The 18,785-nt window shown below is 46.8% G+C and overlaps 1 protein-coding gene across 2 annotated transcripts in view; it reads left to right on the top strand.

The window, feature by feature from the left end:
• The window catches only part of TNXB (tenascin XB), a 148,725-nt gene that overhangs the window by 29,645 nt on the left and 100,295 nt on the right, over positions 1-18,785 (top strand). For both annotated transcript variants that reach the window (XM_063938154.1, XM_063938155.1), the window contains exons 2-3: positions 9,487-9,719; positions 14,959-17,334. In XM_063938154.1, coding sequence (XP_063794224.1) covers positions 9,518-9,719; positions 14,959-17,334 — 2,578 coding nt within the window. In that variant the 5' untranslated portion in view covers positions 9,487-9,517. The remainder of the gene's footprint in view (positions 1-9,486; positions 9,720-14,958; positions 17,335-18,785) is intronic.

Below are 18,785 nucleotides of genomic sequence, written 5' to 3' on the forward strand. Positions count from 1 at the left end.
CACTTATTTGTTCTCCCTTCTCTTTACTCCCTAATCCCTACACTCTACTCACTCATCTGTACTCTCATCCTTTTGCTCCCTAATCCCTACACTGTACTCACTCATCTATATTTTCTTCCTTTTACTCCCTAATCTCTACACTGTACTCACTCATCTGTACCCTCTTCTTTTTACTCCCTAATCCCTACACTGTACTCACTCATCTATACGTTCTTCCTTTTACTCCCTAATCCCTACACTGTACTCAATCATCTGTATTATCATTTTACTCTCTAATCCCTACACTGTACTCACTCATCTGCACTCTCTTCCTTTTACTCTGTAATCCCTACACTGTACTCATTCATCTGTACTCTCTTCCTTTTACTCCCTAATCCCTACACTCTACTCACTCATCTGCACTCTCTTCCTTTTACTCCCTAATCCTTACACTGTACTCACTCATCTGTACCCTCTTATTTTTACTCCCTAATTTCTACACTATACCCCCTCATCTGTACTGTTTTCCTTTTACTCCCCAGACCCTACACTATACTCACTCGTCTGTACTCTCTTCCTTTTACTCCCTAATCCCTACACTGTACTCATTTATCTGTACTCTCTTCCTTTTACTCCCTAATCCCTACACTGTGCTCACTTATCTGTACTCTCTTCCTTTTACTCCCTAATCCCTACACTGTACTCATTCGTCTGTACACTCTTCCTTTTACTCCCTAATCCCTACACTGTGCTCATTTATCTGTACTCTCTTACTTTTACTCCCTAATCCCTACACTGTGCTCATTTATCTGTACTCTCTTCCTCTTACTCCCTAATCCCTACACTGTGCTCACTAATCTGTACTTTCTTCCTTTTGCTCCCTAATCCCTACACTGTACTCATTTATCTGTACTCTCTTCCTTTTACTCCCTAATCCCTACACTGTGCTCATTTATCTGTACTCTCTTACTTTTACTCCCTAATCCCTACACTGTACTCATTTATCTATACTATCCTTTTACTCTCTAATCCCTACACTATACTCACTCATCAGTACTCTCTGCCTTTTACTCCCTAATCCCTACACTATACTCACTCATCTGCACTCTCTTCCTTTTACTCACGAATCTCTACACTGTACACCCTCATCTGTACTTTCTTCCTTTTACTCCCTAATCCCTACACTATACTCACTCATCTGTACTTTCTGCCTTTTACTCACTAATCCCTACACTCTACTCACTCATCTGCACTCTCTTCCTTTTACTCCCTAATCCCTGCACGGTACTCACTCATCTGCACTCTCTTCCTTTTACTCCCTATCCCTACACTGTACTCACTCATCTGTACTCTCTTCCTTTTACTCCCTAATCCCTACACTCTACTCACTCATCTGCACGCTCTTTCTTTTACTCCCTAATCCCTACACTGTACTCACTCATCTGTACCCTCTTCTTTTTACTCCCTAATCTCTACACTATACTCACTCATCTATACTTTATTCCTTTTACTCCCTAATCCCTACACTATACCCCCTCAATCTGAACTGTGTTCCTTTTACTCCCCAGACCCTACACTGTACTCATTCGCCTGTACTCTCCCTTTTACTCCCTAATCCCTACATTGTACTCATTTATCTGTACTCTCTTCCTTTTACTCCCTAATCCCTACACTCTACTCACACATCTGTACTCTCTTCCTTTTACTCCCTAATCCCTACACTGTCCTCACTCATCTGTACTCTCTTCCTTTTACTCACTAATCCCTACACTCTACTCACTCATCTGTACTCTCTTCCTTTTTCTCCCTAATCCCTACACTGCACTCACTCATCGGCACTCTCTTCCTTTTACTCCCTAATCCCTACACTGTACTCACTCATCTGCACTCTCTTTCTTTTACTCCCTAATCCCTACACTGTACTCACTCATCTGTACTCTCTTCCTTTTACTCCCTAATCCCTACACTCTACTCACTCATCTGCACTCTCTTCCTTTTACTCCCTAATCCCTACACTGTGCTCACTCATCTGTACCCTCTTCTTTAAACTCCCTAATCTCTACACTATACTCCCTCATCTGTACTGTGTTCCTTTTACTCCCCAGACCCTACACTATACTCATTCATCTGTACTCTCTTCCTTTTACTCCCTAATCCCTACACTGTACTCACTCATCTGTACTCTCTTCCTTTTACTCCCTAATCCCTACACTCTACTCACTCATCTGCACTCTCTTCCTTTTACTCCCTAATCCCTACACTGTACTCCCTCATCTGTACCCTCTTCTTTAAACTCCCTAATTTCTACACTATACTCCCTCATCTGTACTGTGTTCCTTTTACTCCCCAGACCCTACACTATGCTCATTCATCTGTACTCTCTTCCTTTTACTCCCTAATCCCTACACTCTACTCACTCATCTGTACTCTCTTCCTTTTACTCCCTAATCCCTACACTGTGCTCACTTAACTGTACTCTCTTCTAATTACTCCCTAATCCCTACACTCTACTCACTCATCTGTACTCTCTTCCTTTTACTCCCTAATCCCTACACTGTGCTCACTTAACTGTACTCTCTTCTAATTACTCCCTAATCCCTACACTCTACTCACTCATCTGTACTCTCTTCCTTTTACTCACTAATCCCTACACTGTGCTCACTTAACTGTACTCTCTTCTAATTACTCCCTAATCCCTACACTCTACTCACTCATCTGTACTCTCTTCCTTTTACTCCCCAATCCCTACACTATCCTCACTTATCTATACTCTCTTCCTTTTACTCCCTAATCCCTACACTGTGCTCACTTAACTGTACTCTCTCTAATTACTCACTAATCCCTACACTCTACTCACTCATCTGTACTCTCTTCCTTTTACTCCCTAATCCCTACACTGTGCTCACTCATCTGTACTCTCTTCCTTTTACTCCTTATTCCCTACACTGTCCTCACTCATCTGTACTCTCTTCCTTTTACTCCCTAATCCCTACACTATACTCACTCATCTGTACTCTCTTCTAATTACTCCCTAATCTCTACACTAGACTCTCACATCTCTATACTTTACTCAGACATATGTATTCTCTTTCTTTTACTCCCTCATCTCTACACTCTATACTCGCTTCCTTTTACTCCCTAATACCTACCCTCCCTAATCTGCCATCTTCTGTTACTCACCACACAGTGTTATCTCCCCTCTGCTTCCTCATCTCTGCTCCTCAATCTGACATATCATTCTACTCCCCTATCTACCTTATATAACGTCTTCAGTGTATTCCCTTATTTTACATTTGCTCATCCCTTACCTACATTATTTCTCTTTTTCATCTCTTATCTCATTAGCATTTTCTATTCCTTCTACCTCCTACCTCTGTATTCCCTATCCCCTTTATTATTGTATCTCTGTACATCCTTCCTTATGCACCATTATCTCTATCTTCCATCCCCTTCCCTTACTTCCTTCCTTCATATCCCCTCTTTTATTCCTCCCTCATCTCCCTGTTTCTGTCCTTCCATCATCTCCTCCTGGTCTCTATTGTGTCTACTCCATAATATCTAATCTACCCCTCCCTTCTTACATTTCCTTCTTTTTCTCTAACGTCCTAAGTGGATGCTGGGGACTCCGTAAGGACCATGGGGAATAGCGGCTCCGCAGGAGACTGGGCACATCTAAAGAAAGCTTTAGGACTATCTGGTGTGCACTGGCTCCTCCCCCTATGACCCTCCTCCAAGCCTCAGTTAGATCTCTGTGCCCGAACGAGAAGGGTGCACACTAGGGGCTCTCCTGAGCTTCTTAGTGAAAGTTTTAGTTTAGGTTTTTTATTTTCAGTGAGACCTGCTGGCAACAGGCTCACTGCATCGAGGGACTAAGGGGAGAAGAAGCGAACTCACCTGCGTGCAGAGTGGATTGGGCTTCTTAGGCTACTGGACATTAGCTCCAGAGGGACGATCACAGGCCCAGCCATGGATGGGTCCCAGAGCCGCGCCGCCGGCCCCCTTACAGAGCCAGAAGACAGAAGAGGTCCGGAAAATCGGCGGCAGAAGACATCCTGTCTTCACCAAGGTAGCGCACAGCACTGCAGCTGTGCGCCATTGCTCCTCAGCACACTTCACACTTCGGTCACTGAGGGTGCAGGGCGCTAGGGGGGGGCGCCCTGAGCAGCAATAAAAACACCTTGGCTGGCGAAAATACATCACATATAGCCCCCAGGGCTATATGGATGAATTTTAACCCCTGCCAGAATCCATAAAAAAGCAGGAGAAAAGTCCGCGAAAAAGGGGCGGGGCCTATCTCCTCAGCACACTGGCGCCATTTTCCCTCACAGCTCAGTTGGAGGGAAGCTCCCCTGGCTCTCCCCTGCAGTCACTACACTACAGAAAGGGTTAAAAAAGAGAGGGGGGCACTAATTAGGCGCAGTATTAACAATACAGCAGCTATAAGGGGAAAAACACTTATATAAGGTTATCCCTGTATATATATAGCGCTTTGGTGTGTGCTGGCAAACTCTCCCTCTGTCTCCCCAAAGGGCTAGTGGGGTCCTGTCCTCTATCAGAGCATTCCCTGTGTGTGTGCTGTATGTCGGTACGTTTGTGTCGACATGTATGAGGAGAAAAATGATGTGGAGACGGAGCAGATTGCCTGTAATAGTGATGCCACCCCCTAGGGGGTCGACACCTGAGTGGATGAACTGTTGGAAGGAATTACGTGACAGTGTCAGCTCTGTATAAAAGACAGTGGTTGACATGAGACAGCCGGCTACTCAGCTTGTGCCTGTGCAGACGTCTCATAGGCCGTCAGGGGCTCTAAAGAGCCAGTTACCTCAGATGGCAGATATAGACGCCGACACGGATACTGACTCCAGTGTCGACTGTGAAGAGACAAATGTGACTTCCAGTAGGGCCACACGTTACATGATTGAGGCAATGAAAAATGTTTTACACATTTCTGATAATACGAGTACCACCAAAAAGGGGTATTATGTTCGGTGAGGAAAAACTACCTGTAGTGTTCCTGAATCTGAGAAATTAAATGAGGTGTGTGATGATGCGTGGTTTTCCCCCGATAACAACTGATAATTTCTAAAATGTTATTGGCATTATATCCTTTCCCGCCAGAGGTTAGGGTGCGTTGGGAAACACCCCCTAGGGTGGATAAAGCGCTCACACGCTTGTAAGGGCTCTACCCTCTCCTGAGATGGCCGCCCTTAAGGATCCTGCTGATAGAAAGCAGGAGGGTATCCTAAAATGTATTTACACACATACTGGTGTTATACTGCGACCAGCAATCGCCTCAGCCTGGATGTGCAGTGCTGGGTTGGCGTGGTCGGATTCCCTGACTGAAAATATTGATACCCTACATAGGGACAGTATATTTTTGCCTATAGAGCATTTAAAAGATGCATTTCTATATATGCGTGATGCACAGCGGAATATTTGCCGACTGGCATCAAGTCTAAGTGCGTTGTCCATTTCTACCAGTAGAGGGTTATGGACACGTCAGTGGTCAGGTGATGCGTATTCCAAACGGCATTTGGAAGTATTGCCTTAATAAGGGGAGGAGTTATTTGGGGTCGGTCTTTCAGACCTGGTGGCCACGGCAACAGCTGGGAAATCCACGTTTGTACCCCAGGTCGCCTCTCAACATGAGAAGACGCCGTATTATCAGGCGCAGTCTTTTCGTGGACAAGCGGGCAAAATGTTCCTCATTTCTGCCCCGTGACAGAGGGAGAGGAAAAAGGCTGCAGAAATCAGCCAGTTCCCAGGAACAGAAACCCTCTCCCGCCTCTGCCAAGCCCTCAGTATGACGCTGGGGCTTTAAAGCAGAATCAGGCACGGCGGGGGGCCCGTCTCAGTGAATTTCAGCGCGCAGTGGGCTCACTCGCAAGTAGACCCCTGGATCCTTCAGGTGATATCTCAGGGGTACAAATTAGAATTCGAGACGTCTCCCCCTCGCCGTTTTCCTAAAGCCGGCTTTACCGATGTCTCCTTCTGACAGGGAGACAGTTTTGGAAGCCATTCACAAGCTGTATTCCCAGCAGGTGATAATCAAGGTACCCCTCCTGCAACAGGGAACGGGGTATTATTCCACACTGTTGTGGTACCGAAGCTGGACGGCTCGGTGAGACCGATTCTAAATCTAAAATCTTTGAACACTTACATACAGAGGTTCAAATTCAAGATTGAGTCACTCAGAGCAGTGATTGCGAACCTGGAAGAAGGGGACTACATGATGTCTCGGGACATCAAGGATGCTTACCTTCATGTCAAAATTTACCCTTCTCACCAAGGGTACCTCAGGTTTATGGTACAGAACTGTCACTATCAGTTCAGACGCTGCCGTATGGATGGTCCACGGCACCCCGGGTCTTTACCAAGGTAATGGCCGAAATGATTATATTCCTTCGAAGGAAGGGAATTTTAGTTATCCCTTACTTGGACGATTCCCTGATAAGGGTAAGATCCAGGGAACAGTTGGAGGTCGGTGTAGCACTATCTCAGGTAGTGTTGCGGCAGCACGATTGGATTCTCAATATTCCAAAATCGCAGCTGGTTCCGACGACTTGTCTTCGGTTCCTAGGGATGATCCTGGACACAGTCCAGAAAAAGGTGTTTCTCCCGGAGGGGAAAGACAGGGAGTTATCCGAGCTAGTCAGGAACCTCCTAAAACCGAGCCAAGTCTCAGTGCATCAATGCACAAGGGTTCTGGGTAAAATGGTGGCTTCCTACGAAGCAATCCCATTCGGCAGATTCCACGCAAGAACTTTCCAGTGGGACCTGCTGGACAAATGGTCCGGGTCGCATCTTCAGATGCATCAGCGGATAACCCTGTCACCAAGGACAAGGGTGTCCCTCCTGTGGTGGTTGCAGAGTGCTCATCTTCTAGAGGGCCGCAGATTCGGCATTCAGGACTGGGTCCTGGTGACCACGGATGCCAGCCTGCGAGGCTGGGGAGCAGTCACACAGGGAAGGAATATCCAGGGCTTATGGTCAAGCCTGGAGACATCACTTCACATAAATATCCTGAAGCTAAGGGCCATTTACAATGCTCTAAGCTTAGCAAGACCTCTGCTTCAAGGTCAGCCGGTGTTGATCCAGTCGGACAACATCACGGCAGTCACCCACGTAAACAGACAGGGTGGCACAAGAAGCAGGAGGGCAATGGCAGAAGCTGCAAGGATTCTTCGCTGGGCGGAAAATCATGTGATAGCACTGTCAGCAGTATTCATTCCGGGAGTGGACAACTGGGAAGCAGACTTCCTCAGCACGACCTCCACCCGGGAGAGTGGGGACTTCACCCAGAAGTCTTCCACATGATTATAAACCGTTGGGAAAAACTCGACAGGTATTGCGCCAGGTCAAGGGACCCTCAGGCAATAGCTGTAGACGCTCTGGTAACACCGTGGGTGTACCAGTCAGTGTATGTGTTCCCTCCTCTGCCTCTCATACCCAAGGTACTGAGATTGATAAGATGGAGAGGAGTAAGCACTATATTCGTGGCTCCGGATTGGCCAAGAAGGACTTGGTAACCGGAACTTCAAGAGATGCTCACGGAGGATCCGTGGCCTCTACCTCTAAGAAGGGACCTGCTCCAACAAGGACCCTGTCTGTTCCAAGACTTACCGCGGCTGCGTTTGACGGCATGGCGGTTGAACGCCGGATCCTGAAGGAAAAAAGGCATTCCGGATGAAGTCATCCCTATCCTGATCAAAGCCAGGAAGGATGTAACCGCAAAACATTATCACCGCATTTGGCGAAAATATGTTGCGTGGTGCGAGGCCAGTAAGGCCCGACGGAGGAAATTCAACTGGGTCGATTCCTACATTTCCTGCAAACAGGAGTGTCTATGGGCCTGAAATTGGGGTCCATTAAGGTTCAAATTTCGGCCCTGTCAATTTTCTTCCAAAAAGAACTAGCTTCAGTCCCTGAAGTTCAGACGTTTGTAAAAGGGGTACTGCATATACAGCCTCCTTTTGTGCCTCCAGTGGCACTTTGGGATCTCAATGTAGTTTTTTGGGTTCCAAAAGTCACATTGGTTTGAACCACTTAAATCTGTGGAGTTAAAATATCTCACATGGAAAGTGGTCATGCTGTTGGCCCTGGCCTGGGCCAGGCGCGTGTCAGAATTGGCGGCTTTATCCTGTAAAAGCCCTTATCTGATTTTCCATTCGGACAGGGCGGAATTGAGGACTCGTCCTCAGTTTCTCCCTAAGGTGGTTTCAGCGTTTCACCTGAACCAACCTATTGTGGTGCCTGCGGCTACTAGGGACTTGGAGGACTCCAAGTTGCTAGACGTTGTCAGGGCCCTGAAAATATATGTTTCCAGGACGGCTGGAGTCAGAAAATCTGACTCGCTGTTTATCCTGTATGCACCCAACAAGCTGGGTGCTCCTGCTTCTAAGCAGACTATTGCTCGTTGGATTTGTAGTACAATTCAGCTTGCACATTCTGTGGCAGGCCTGCCACAGCCAAAAATCTGTAAATGCCCACTCCACAAGGAAGGTGGGCTCATCTTGGGCGGCTGCCCGAGGGGTCTCGGCTTTACAACTTTGCCGAGCAGCTACTTGGTCAGGAGCAAATACGTTTGTAAAATTCTACAAAATTGATACCCTGGCTGAGGAGGACCTGGAGTTTCTCTCAATTGGTGCTGCAGAGTCATCCGCACTCTCCCGCCCGTTTGGGAGCTTTGGTATAATCCCCATGGTCCTTACGGAGTCCCCAGCATCCACTTAGGACGTTAGAGAAAATAAGAATTTACTTACCGATAATTCTATTTCTCGTAGTCCGTAGTGGATGCTGGGCGCCCATCCCAAGTGCGGATTGTCTGCAATACTGGTACATAGTTATTGTTACCAAAAAAATCGGGTTATTGCTGTAGTGAGCCATCTTTTCTAGAGGCTCCTCTGTTATCATGCTGTTAACTGGGTTCAGATCACAAGTTGTACAGTGTGATTGGTGTGGCTGGTATGAGTCTTACCCGGGATTCAAAATCCTTCCTTATTGTGTACGCTCGTCCGGGCACAGTATCCTAACTGAGGCTTGGAGGAGGGTCATAGGGGGAGGAGCCAGTGCACACCAGATAGTCCTAAAGCTTTCTTTAGATGTGCCCAGTCTCCTGCGGAGCCGCTATTCCCCATGGTCCTTACGGAGTCCCCAGCATCCACTACGGACTACGAGAAATAGAATTATCGGTAAGTAAATTCTTATTATTACCCTCCTTCATATACTCCATTGTATCCCCTCTTGCATCTAATCCCTTGTGCCGCTACAATTTTTACGTCCACTTCCACCTCTCTGAACTTTCAGTCCCACCTCATCTCCTTTCCTTCTTTATCCTCCGTTTTTTTCACCTCTCCTATATCTTTCTCATTCTTCTTCCTCGTCTCTTCTCTCCCATCACCTTATTTGTGCTCCCTCTGTCATCTCACACATCATATTCTCTCTTTAATGTCCTTGTGTTCCCCTTATTTTCTCTTGCCTCATCCACCCTCTTATTCCTATTCACAGGTGATCCAGTTATCTGAAACTACCTGTTATAATGAACCTCATTCCACTGTCTCTCGTCTTCATCTTTTTTGGGGGATCCCTCTCCGCTCCTCCCTCCACTACCCAGCCTAAGTGTCCACAAGCGGAAGACGTCCAAGCCCTGCTGAAACGCCTGATCATTTTAGAAAAGTTGGTAAGGGACATAAAGGGACAGTGCACAACACCTTGTTGTGGTAAGGCCCAAAGTGATGCAGGTAAGTCTTGTGGTCTACATGTATTATTACTGGTCCATGTATACATTATACAATGTGATCTTTCACACCCTGTGGAATCACTGATATCACCAAGCAGGTGGGGGGGGGGGGGGGGGTACTTATTTTCCCAAGTACAAAAAGATGTTCCAGTGCTCACATCAGCAGTCTCAAATGTCCAGTACTAGTGGAACATTTTTATTAAAAATATGGGTAGTTAGTTACTCAATTTATTTTTACACCTATCTCTTCTTGATCAAAGGTTCTTATCTAGTTGATAACCAACAATAGATTACGCCCCTCTGTTAGTCATTCATTATAAAATAACCTACCTGCAGTCGGTAGTTATTAACTTTTCATGTTATAGCTATCATTTGTTTAGCACAGTCTATAAAATTACTGGTAGAAGTTTATTAGTTGCTATAGGCAACTTCTCCACTGTATCTCTCTTAAAGATTTGATACATCTCCCCCTCTGTATGGAAGCAAGGAACCTGGCAACAAACTATGGGGGTCATTCCGAGTTGTTCGCTCGCAAGCTGCTTTTAGCAGCTTTGCACATGCTAAGCCGCTGCCTACTGGGAGTGAATCTTAGCATATTAAAATTGCGAACGAAAGATTCGCAATATTGCGAAAAGACTTCTCTGTGCAGTTTCTGAGTAGCTCGAGACTTACTCTGCCAGTGCGATCAGTTCAGTGCTTGTCGTTCCTGGTTTGACGTCACAATCACACCCAGCGTTCGCCCAGACACTCCTCCGTTTCTTCAGCCACTCCCGCGTTTTTCCCAGAAACGGTAGCGTTTTTTCACACACACCCATAAAACGGCCTGTTTCCGCCCAGAAACACCCACTTCCTGTCAATCACATTACGATCACCAGAACGAAGAAAAAACCTCGTAATGCCGTGAGTAAAATACCTAACTGCATAGCAAATTTACTTGGCGCAGTCGCACTGCGGGCATTGCGCATGCGCATTAGCGACTAATCGCTCCGTTGCGACAAAAAAATAACGAGCGAACAACTCGGAATGACCCCCTATACTAATTTAAAAACAAACTGACAGGTTCTAATCACAATGCAGTGATACATATGATTAAACTGTAATCCGGAGAAACTTGCTTCATCCAAAATGTGATGCTAATACTGCCTTCCCACTCCCCAATGTCCCAAAATGATTCATGTCTTCAGGAGTCACTGACCTACCCCCAAACTCCAAAGCCAAATTAGGGATTGGGAAACTGAATTTCCTGTTTTACTCTTGGCTCATGTTTAGTCAGCAGTCCTTTGGCTTAATTGGCAGGGATCTGTAACACGCACACGAGATCTTTGTTATATCCCCCTAATGACTGCTTCGTGCCTTACGATCTGTAACAGTCAGTAGAAACGTTAGTATTTCTACAGGGCCAGTGATTAGCATCACTGATAGAGGTGCGTGGCGTTGGCTGTGTAATATTGCTCCTGATGGTGCACTGTACCCAGGTGCTTTTGTCTTTAAAATATTTGCCCTTTAGTTGCAGTCATGACACTTTCAAGATTTGGGGGGAATGGAAAGGCAGGATTCAGTCCATTTCTGGCAATAATGGTGCACAATCTCTCTATCCCCTCCAGACTCATAAAATGCTGTTTATCCAGATTCACAGACTGCAGAAATACTCTCTGTAACTGGACAAAACTCAGAGATTTCTCAGTGGGAGTAGAGGATAAAAACATATTTTCACATGCTTTGCCAGTCTTACATAGTTTTACACAAGTTTGTAACTTTACACTTTTTCTTGCACTTTATATCAATTTAAAATTACATGTAGGGAACTTACCGAAATGAGCGACCGTACCGATTTTTAAAGATTGCAGGGAAATATTATTTTGCTTAAATATGAAATCACCTTCTGTAGCAGTGCTCAGGGACACACGCCAGCACAATACACATAAAAATGTCTCAAACAACACATGGCTTACTGACATGAAAGCTTTTACATAAAATATAGTGACACACTTAATCATTGTTACATGGCAAAGTGACATATTGTTAGTGACGCTTCATAAATATTGTATTACTTTTGTGCTTGTCATTTTTTTTTTCTATTATTTTGAGAGAGAGAAAAAAATTGTACCAAATATAGTAACAGGTTTAGGGGTATATTCAATTAAAGTCGGATCCATTCCGACATGTATTTGTCGGAATGGATCTAACAACCCCTATTCAATCCCCATCTTAATTCAACTTTTTCAAGTTGAATTAAGATGGGACGCAGAGGAGGAGAAGGGGGGCGAGCCACGGGGGGACAGCCGGCGGGCATACAGGAAGATCAGCGCTAGGGTCAGCGCTACCATAGCGCTGCAGCAGGATGTCACTCAGCCGCCCGACCTCACGGCAGCTTCCACCCGGCTCCAGCAGCGTGCTGGAGCCGGGTGGAAGTTGCCGTGAGGTCGGGCGGGTGAGTGACATCCAGCTGCAGCGCTACTGTAGCGCTGATCTCCCTGTATGCCCGCCGGCTGTCCCCCCGTCTCCCTGCGGCTCGCCCCCCTCGCCTCCTCTGGGTCCATCTCATTCCGACATCATTTTGATGTCGGATTGAGATGGTCGAAAACGGGGCCAAAACCAGTCGGATTTGGCCCCGTTTTCAACATCAACACGTGGATCGGCAGCTATTTCGCCGATCCACGTGCTTTTCGACAAGTCGAATGCCTCGACTTGCTGAAAAGCTTTGAATAGGTCGAATCAGGATTCGACCTTAAAAAGTCGAAAACTGCTGTCTTTTCAATAGACGGCAGTTTTCGACTGCAATTGAATATACCCCTTAATTTGTTTATTTTAATCTTTTTTTACTGTTTTTTCCCCCCTATAATCTGAAGGGGTACAAGGAATTTTCTCATATATATAATACTGTGCAAAATCGTTAGGCAGATGGTGAAAAATGCTGCAAAATAAGAATACTTTCACAAATAGAATTGTTAATAGTTTATTTTTAGCAATTAACAAAATGAACAGAAGAGAAATCTATATTAAATCAATATATTGTGTGACCACCCTTTGCCTTCAAAACAGCATCAATTCTTCTAGGTACACTTGCACACAGTTTTCGAAGGAACTCAGCAGGGAGGTTGTTCCAGACATCTTGGAGAACTAACCACAGATCTTCTGTGGATGTAGGCTTGCTCAAATCCTTCTGTATCTTCATGTAATCCCAGACAGACTCAATGATGTTGAAATCAGGGCTCTGTAGGGGCCATATAATCACTTCCAGGACTCCTTGTTCTTCTTTACGCTGAATATATTTCTTAATGACATTGACTGTATGTTTGGGGTCGTTGTCCTGCTGCAGAATAAATTTGGAGCCAATCAGACGCCTCCCTGATGGTACTGCATGATGGATAAGTATTTACCTGTGTTTCTCAGCATTGAGAACACCATTAATCCTGACCAAATCCCCAACTCCATTTGCTGAAATGCAGCCCCAAACTTGCAAGGAACCTCCACCATCCCTCACTGTTACCTGCAGACTCTCACTATTGTATCGCTCTTCAGATTTCTCTTCTGTTCATACACTTTGCATTTTGTTAATTTATAAACAAAAACTGTTAACATTGCCATTTTTTAAAGCATTTTTACTTTACCTCAGGCATGTCCAAACTGCGGCCCTCCAGCTGTTGTGAAACTACACATCCCAGCATGCCCTGACACAGCTTTAGCATTCTCTGACAGCAAAACTGTGTCAGGGCATGCTGGGATATGTAGTTTCACAACAGCTGGAGGGCTGCAGTTTGGACATGCCTGCTTTACCTGGTCAACCGATACAAAAGGTCAGCAGGGTCAAAAGGTCGACATGTAACAGGTAGCGAGCCTGCTAGGGGATGCGTTTCTACTAATTTGGGTCATATATGGTTAAACATAAAAATTCACACCCAATAAAAAAAAAACCACAAAAAACTTGTGTCAACATTTTGTGTGTCGACCATTTTCATGTTGACCTTTTGTACCTGTCAGGTTATTGACTGTCTACCATGTGGTGTTCACCTATTGACTATAGACCTTTTGATGGTCTGGGTGGTCTTCAGTATGCCGGCTGTCGGGATCCCGGCGCACAGTATACCGGTGCCGGAATCCCGACAGCCGGCATTCCGACACTTATTCTCCCTCGTGGGGGTCCACGACCCCCCTGGAGGGAGAATAAAATAGTGTGGGGCGCGTAGCGCGCCACTGTGCCCGCAAGGGGCTCATTTGCGCTCGCCACACTGTTGGTATGCCGGCGGTCGGGCTCCCGGCGCCGGTATGCTGATCGCCGGGAGCCCGACCGCCGGCATATTATACTACACCCGATGGTCTATCTGTTAATCCACACCCAGGAAACAACTACTGGTAATGTCATTCACTTGGCAGCCAGATAAGTCTTACCAGGTAAGTTGGGAATACACTATACAATTATCAGGCTGATCAGCTGCATACCTACCAACTGTCCCGATTTTGGCAGAACGGTTCCATTTTCACTCAGGCACTTTCCTGCCGTCCCACCTGAGGGCTGCAGTGTCCCGTGGTGTGTGTGTTTCTGGGTGGGACGGTTGGGAGGTCCCTTCTCACTTGCTGCTTAGCTGGAGAGAGAGCGACAGTGCTTCTCAAAACCAGTCCTCTGCTCACACTGACAGAGCATGTTTTCAAGGTCTCCTCAAATAATCACAATATAAATAATTAGAACCGCTTGTGGATCTTTTAAAATGTGTCAGTCAGAAATGTGTTCACCTGTGTATTAATGCCCCAGGGGGTCCGTGTGTAAAAGGATCCCTCCTCTGCGGCGCCTTCTTCCCAGAGATATATTCGGCTCGATGTCTCATGGACAGAAGAGAGCTAGAAGGCCCTGACACAGTGCCAGAGTTGTCGCTTTAATTGTAGCGTGTCACTGGGAAGATGGCGCAGCGGAGGAGGAGACACCCGGTATAATCTGGGTGTAGGCGGGGCAGGGGCTCCTGGACCCTGGGGCCTAAGTACACCACACACCTTGCACCCATTATAAATATACCTGTGCTCCAGAAGGGAGATATGGAACACCGGCCGTTAGTGTGTCCCAAGGACTGGAGTCAGCAATACACAAAGTCATACAGTACACATAGACCTATGGGTATGCGTTTTTGGTGCACAGTCATGTGTAGAATGAACTTGCTATCTTATGCAGCTCTATATAGAACCTACAATGTTTTATCTGCTCCTTTTTATTTCTCCACACAACTGAGAAACCTTTGTTCTTTTTCCAGATAACCCGGCCAATGTCAAGTCCCCCGCATGTAACCAGGAAAACAATGATTGCCCCGGCGGGTGCGGTGGTGACGATCGAGGTACCTGTGTGAATGGAGAGTGCCAGTGTAAAGACGGCTACATGGGTGACAGATGCCAGCTATTGACATGCCCCGAGGACTGCAATGACCAAGGCCACTGTGTAAAAGGAACCTGCATCTGCTTTAAAGGGTACTTTGGTGTATCTTGTGGTTCCAAAGGATGCCCCAAAAACTGCCAAAATCGTGGGCGCTGTGAAGATGGCCTTTGTGTTTGCGATCCTGGATTTACTGGAGAAGACTGCAGTTCTAGAACTTGCCCCAAAAACTGCATGAACCAAGGGAAATGTGAAGGTGGTGTCTGTGTCTGCTTCTCAGGATTTACCGGTCCTGACTGTGGCACTAAAGCCTGCCCCAGGAACTGCCTAAACAGGGGCAAGTGCGAAAATGGAGTTTGTGCCTGCCGTCCGGGTTTTTCTGGGGTGGATTGTGGTTCCAGAAGCTGTCCCAATAATTGTCAAGGCCGTGGAGACTGTGAGGATGGTGTTTGTGTTTGTGACACGGGATTTACTGGGGTGGACTGCGGTTCTAGATCCTGCCTCAATGACTGTAACAGAAACGGGGAATGTGAGGATGGAGTCTGCGTTTGTCATGTCGGGTTTTATGGGGAGGACTGTGGATATAAAGCCTGTCCTGATGACTGCAACGAGCAGGGTCAGTGCATTGCGGGCAAGTGCGTGTGTGACCCTGGGTTTGTTGGGTTGGACTGTGGAATCAGAATCTGCTCTCCAGAGTGTGAGAGACGTGGCCGATGTGAGGATGGAGAGTGCATCTGTGATCCAGGGTTCTCCGGCCCTGACTGTGAGATCAGGACTTGCCCGAATGACTGCCACAACCAGGGGCGATGTGATGACGGGAAATGCGTCTGTAATCTTGGATACACGGGGCTGGATTGCAAGTCAAGAACCTGCCCCAACAATTGTCAGAACCGGGGCCAGTGTGTAGACGGGACATGCATTTGTAACGCTGGCTTTTCTGGGCCAGATTGTGGCACTAAAGCCTGCCCAAAGAACTGCAGTGGAAATGGCCAGTGCGTGAATGGCAAGTGCATTTGTAATTCTGGATTTTCTGGCCCAGTTTGTGGCATCAGGACCTGCCCAGCTGGGTGTACAAGTCATGGACGTTGTTTGAGGGGCACCTGCGTCTGTTCCCCTGGCTATACAGGAGTGGATTGCAGTATCAGAACATGCCCCAAAAACTGCCATAATCGAGGCAGCTGTGAAGGTGGAGTATGCTTTTGTGACTCCGGATTTACTGGTCTAGACTGTGGCACTAAAACCTGCCCCAGTGACTGCTTCGATAGGGGCCATTGTGAAGATGGAGTGTGCGTGTGTGATTACGGATTTACTGGCCACGACTGTGGCTCTAGAACATGCCCCAATGACTGCAACAATCGGGGTCAGTGCGAAGATGGTGTCTGTGTCTGTAATTCGGGATATACAGGGCAGGATTGTGTATCTAGAACATGCCCCAGGGACTGTCATAATCGGGGCCAGTGTGAAGACGGGGTCTGTGCCTGTGAATTTGGGTATACTGGTATTGACTGTGGCTCTAGAACCTGCCCCAAAGACTGCAACAACCGCGGCCGGTGTGAAGATGGACAGTGTATTTGTGCTCCTGGCTACACCGATGATGACTGTGGAACCAGAACCTGTCCAGACAATTGCAATGATAATGGCAGATGTGATGACGGGAAGTGTATCTGTGATGCTGGCTACACTGGTCTTGACTGTGGATCAAAAACGTGTCCCAATGACTGCAACAACAGGGGACAGTGCGAAGATGGGATATGCCAATGTAATGCGGGGTACACTGATATAGACTGCGGACTCAAGACATGTCCTAACGACTGCCAGAACAGAGGCCAGTGTGATGATGGCGTGTGTGTTTGTGATTCTGGGTACTCTGGCCAAGACTGTGGCTCTAGAACCTGTCCAGAGAACTGTAATGACCGTGGAAGGTGCGATGACGGGAAGTGTATCTGTGACTCCGGATTTGCAGGAGTGGACTGTGGATCTAGATCTTGTCCAGACAACTGTCATGTCCATGGCAGGTGCCAAGAGGGAGTCTGCATCTGTAATCCTGGGTATACAGGACCTGATTGCGGGTCCAAAGCTTGCCCCAAAAACTGTAACAACAATGGGCAGTGCGTGAATGGGAAATGCATCTGCAACACTGGTTTTGGCGGGCCGGTCTGCGGAGCTAAAATCTGTCCAGGGAATTGCAGCGGACAAGGAAAGTGCACAAATGGGGTCTGCGTATGTAAGAAAGGGTACAGCGGTCCTGACTGCGCAGTTGGTAAGTTATAATGGTATCAGATGATCTATAGGTTCCTGTGAGGTGGTTTCCGTAGCACTTACACATGTGACTTAATTTATGCAGTGCACCTGGTGCCTACAACAAATCACTGTGGTTTCCATTTTCTTTCTAGATGTTTCCAACGCGTTTCAGGCTGACACTAGGTGCGTGCGCAGGGGGGAATAGTCTTTAGACACACAATGAGCCTGTATCTGCACGCAAGTCCATAGGCAGATGCAGCTAGCGCTTTGTAGCAGAATGCGCATGCGCCAGACCATGCATACGCCCCATGACTGAGGCCCCGAACACAGCTGGTTCTCTCTGTCCATGAAATGGGCGTTCCTGGGTATCCACAGGTCGGCTACCTTGCGAACACACAGCAGAGATGTGTTTCGTTGGAGTGTAGTGGGTGTGTAGCCAGACTTCTGAGCTATTATGAGTCACGCCGGTATCCGGTCTTTAGGTCAACAGCACTTAGGTCGACACTCATTAGGTCGACCACTATTGGTCAACATGCATTAGGTCGACATGGTCTATAGGTCGACGTGGTCACTAGGTTGACATGGACATGGTCGACATGGAAAAAGGTTGATGTGAGTTTTTCAAATTTCTTAAAATTTTTTTTACTTTTTCATGCTGTACGATCCACGTGGACTACGATTGGGAATAGTAACCTGTGCCAAGCGCACCTTGCCTGAAGCATGGCGATCGGATCGAGTCATGCGAGGGGACACGGTGCACTAATTGGGGTTCCCGGTCACTTTACGAAGAAAACGACACCTAAAAAATTTAAACAACTCATGTCAACCTTTTTTCATGTTGACCTTGTTCATGAAGACCTAATGACGGTGTTGACCTATTTCAGGTGTCGATCTAGTCACTGTCGACCAATAGTGGTCGACCGAATGACTGTCGACCTAGTTACTGTCGACCCTATGATACACATCCAGTCACGCCTATGGCGAAGGTACACTTGTTTCAGGCTAATATTTTGCACTTGTTTGGCGTAGGATCCGACACTGATGATGATGATGATGATGATGATGATGAATGTGGCTGCGGACGCAAGAGCATTTCGCATGAAATCATTCAGATACTCACCGCGCAGATACACACTTTGCTTGTGACTCAGGATCAGCCCATTGTGCACAAGTGTTAATGGGGTAGATGTACTCAGCCTTGGAGAGTGATAAAGAGGAGAGAGATAAGCTACCAGCCAGTCAGCTCCTAACTGTCATTCTTCAAACACAGGAGCTGATTGGCTGGTACTTTATCTCTCTCTCCAAGCCTAGTACATCTCCCCCAGGATCACAGGTCCAGCCCCTTACCACATTACAGTCACCCCTTTCATAAAGTAAACCTTTTCTCCTGAAATACTGCTGATTGTAGGCTCATATATGGCTTACATGAACCATAAGTGTCAGGGCACGTTGGGGCTACATACATGTAGC

The sequence above is a fragment of the Pseudophryne corroboree genome, chromosome 8, assembly GCF_028390025.1.
Source record: "Pseudophryne corroboree isolate aPseCor3 chromosome 8, aPseCor3.hap2, whole genome shotgun sequence".
Taxonomy (NCBI): Eukaryota; Metazoa; Chordata; class Amphibia; order Anura; family Myobatrachidae; genus Pseudophryne; species Pseudophryne corroboree.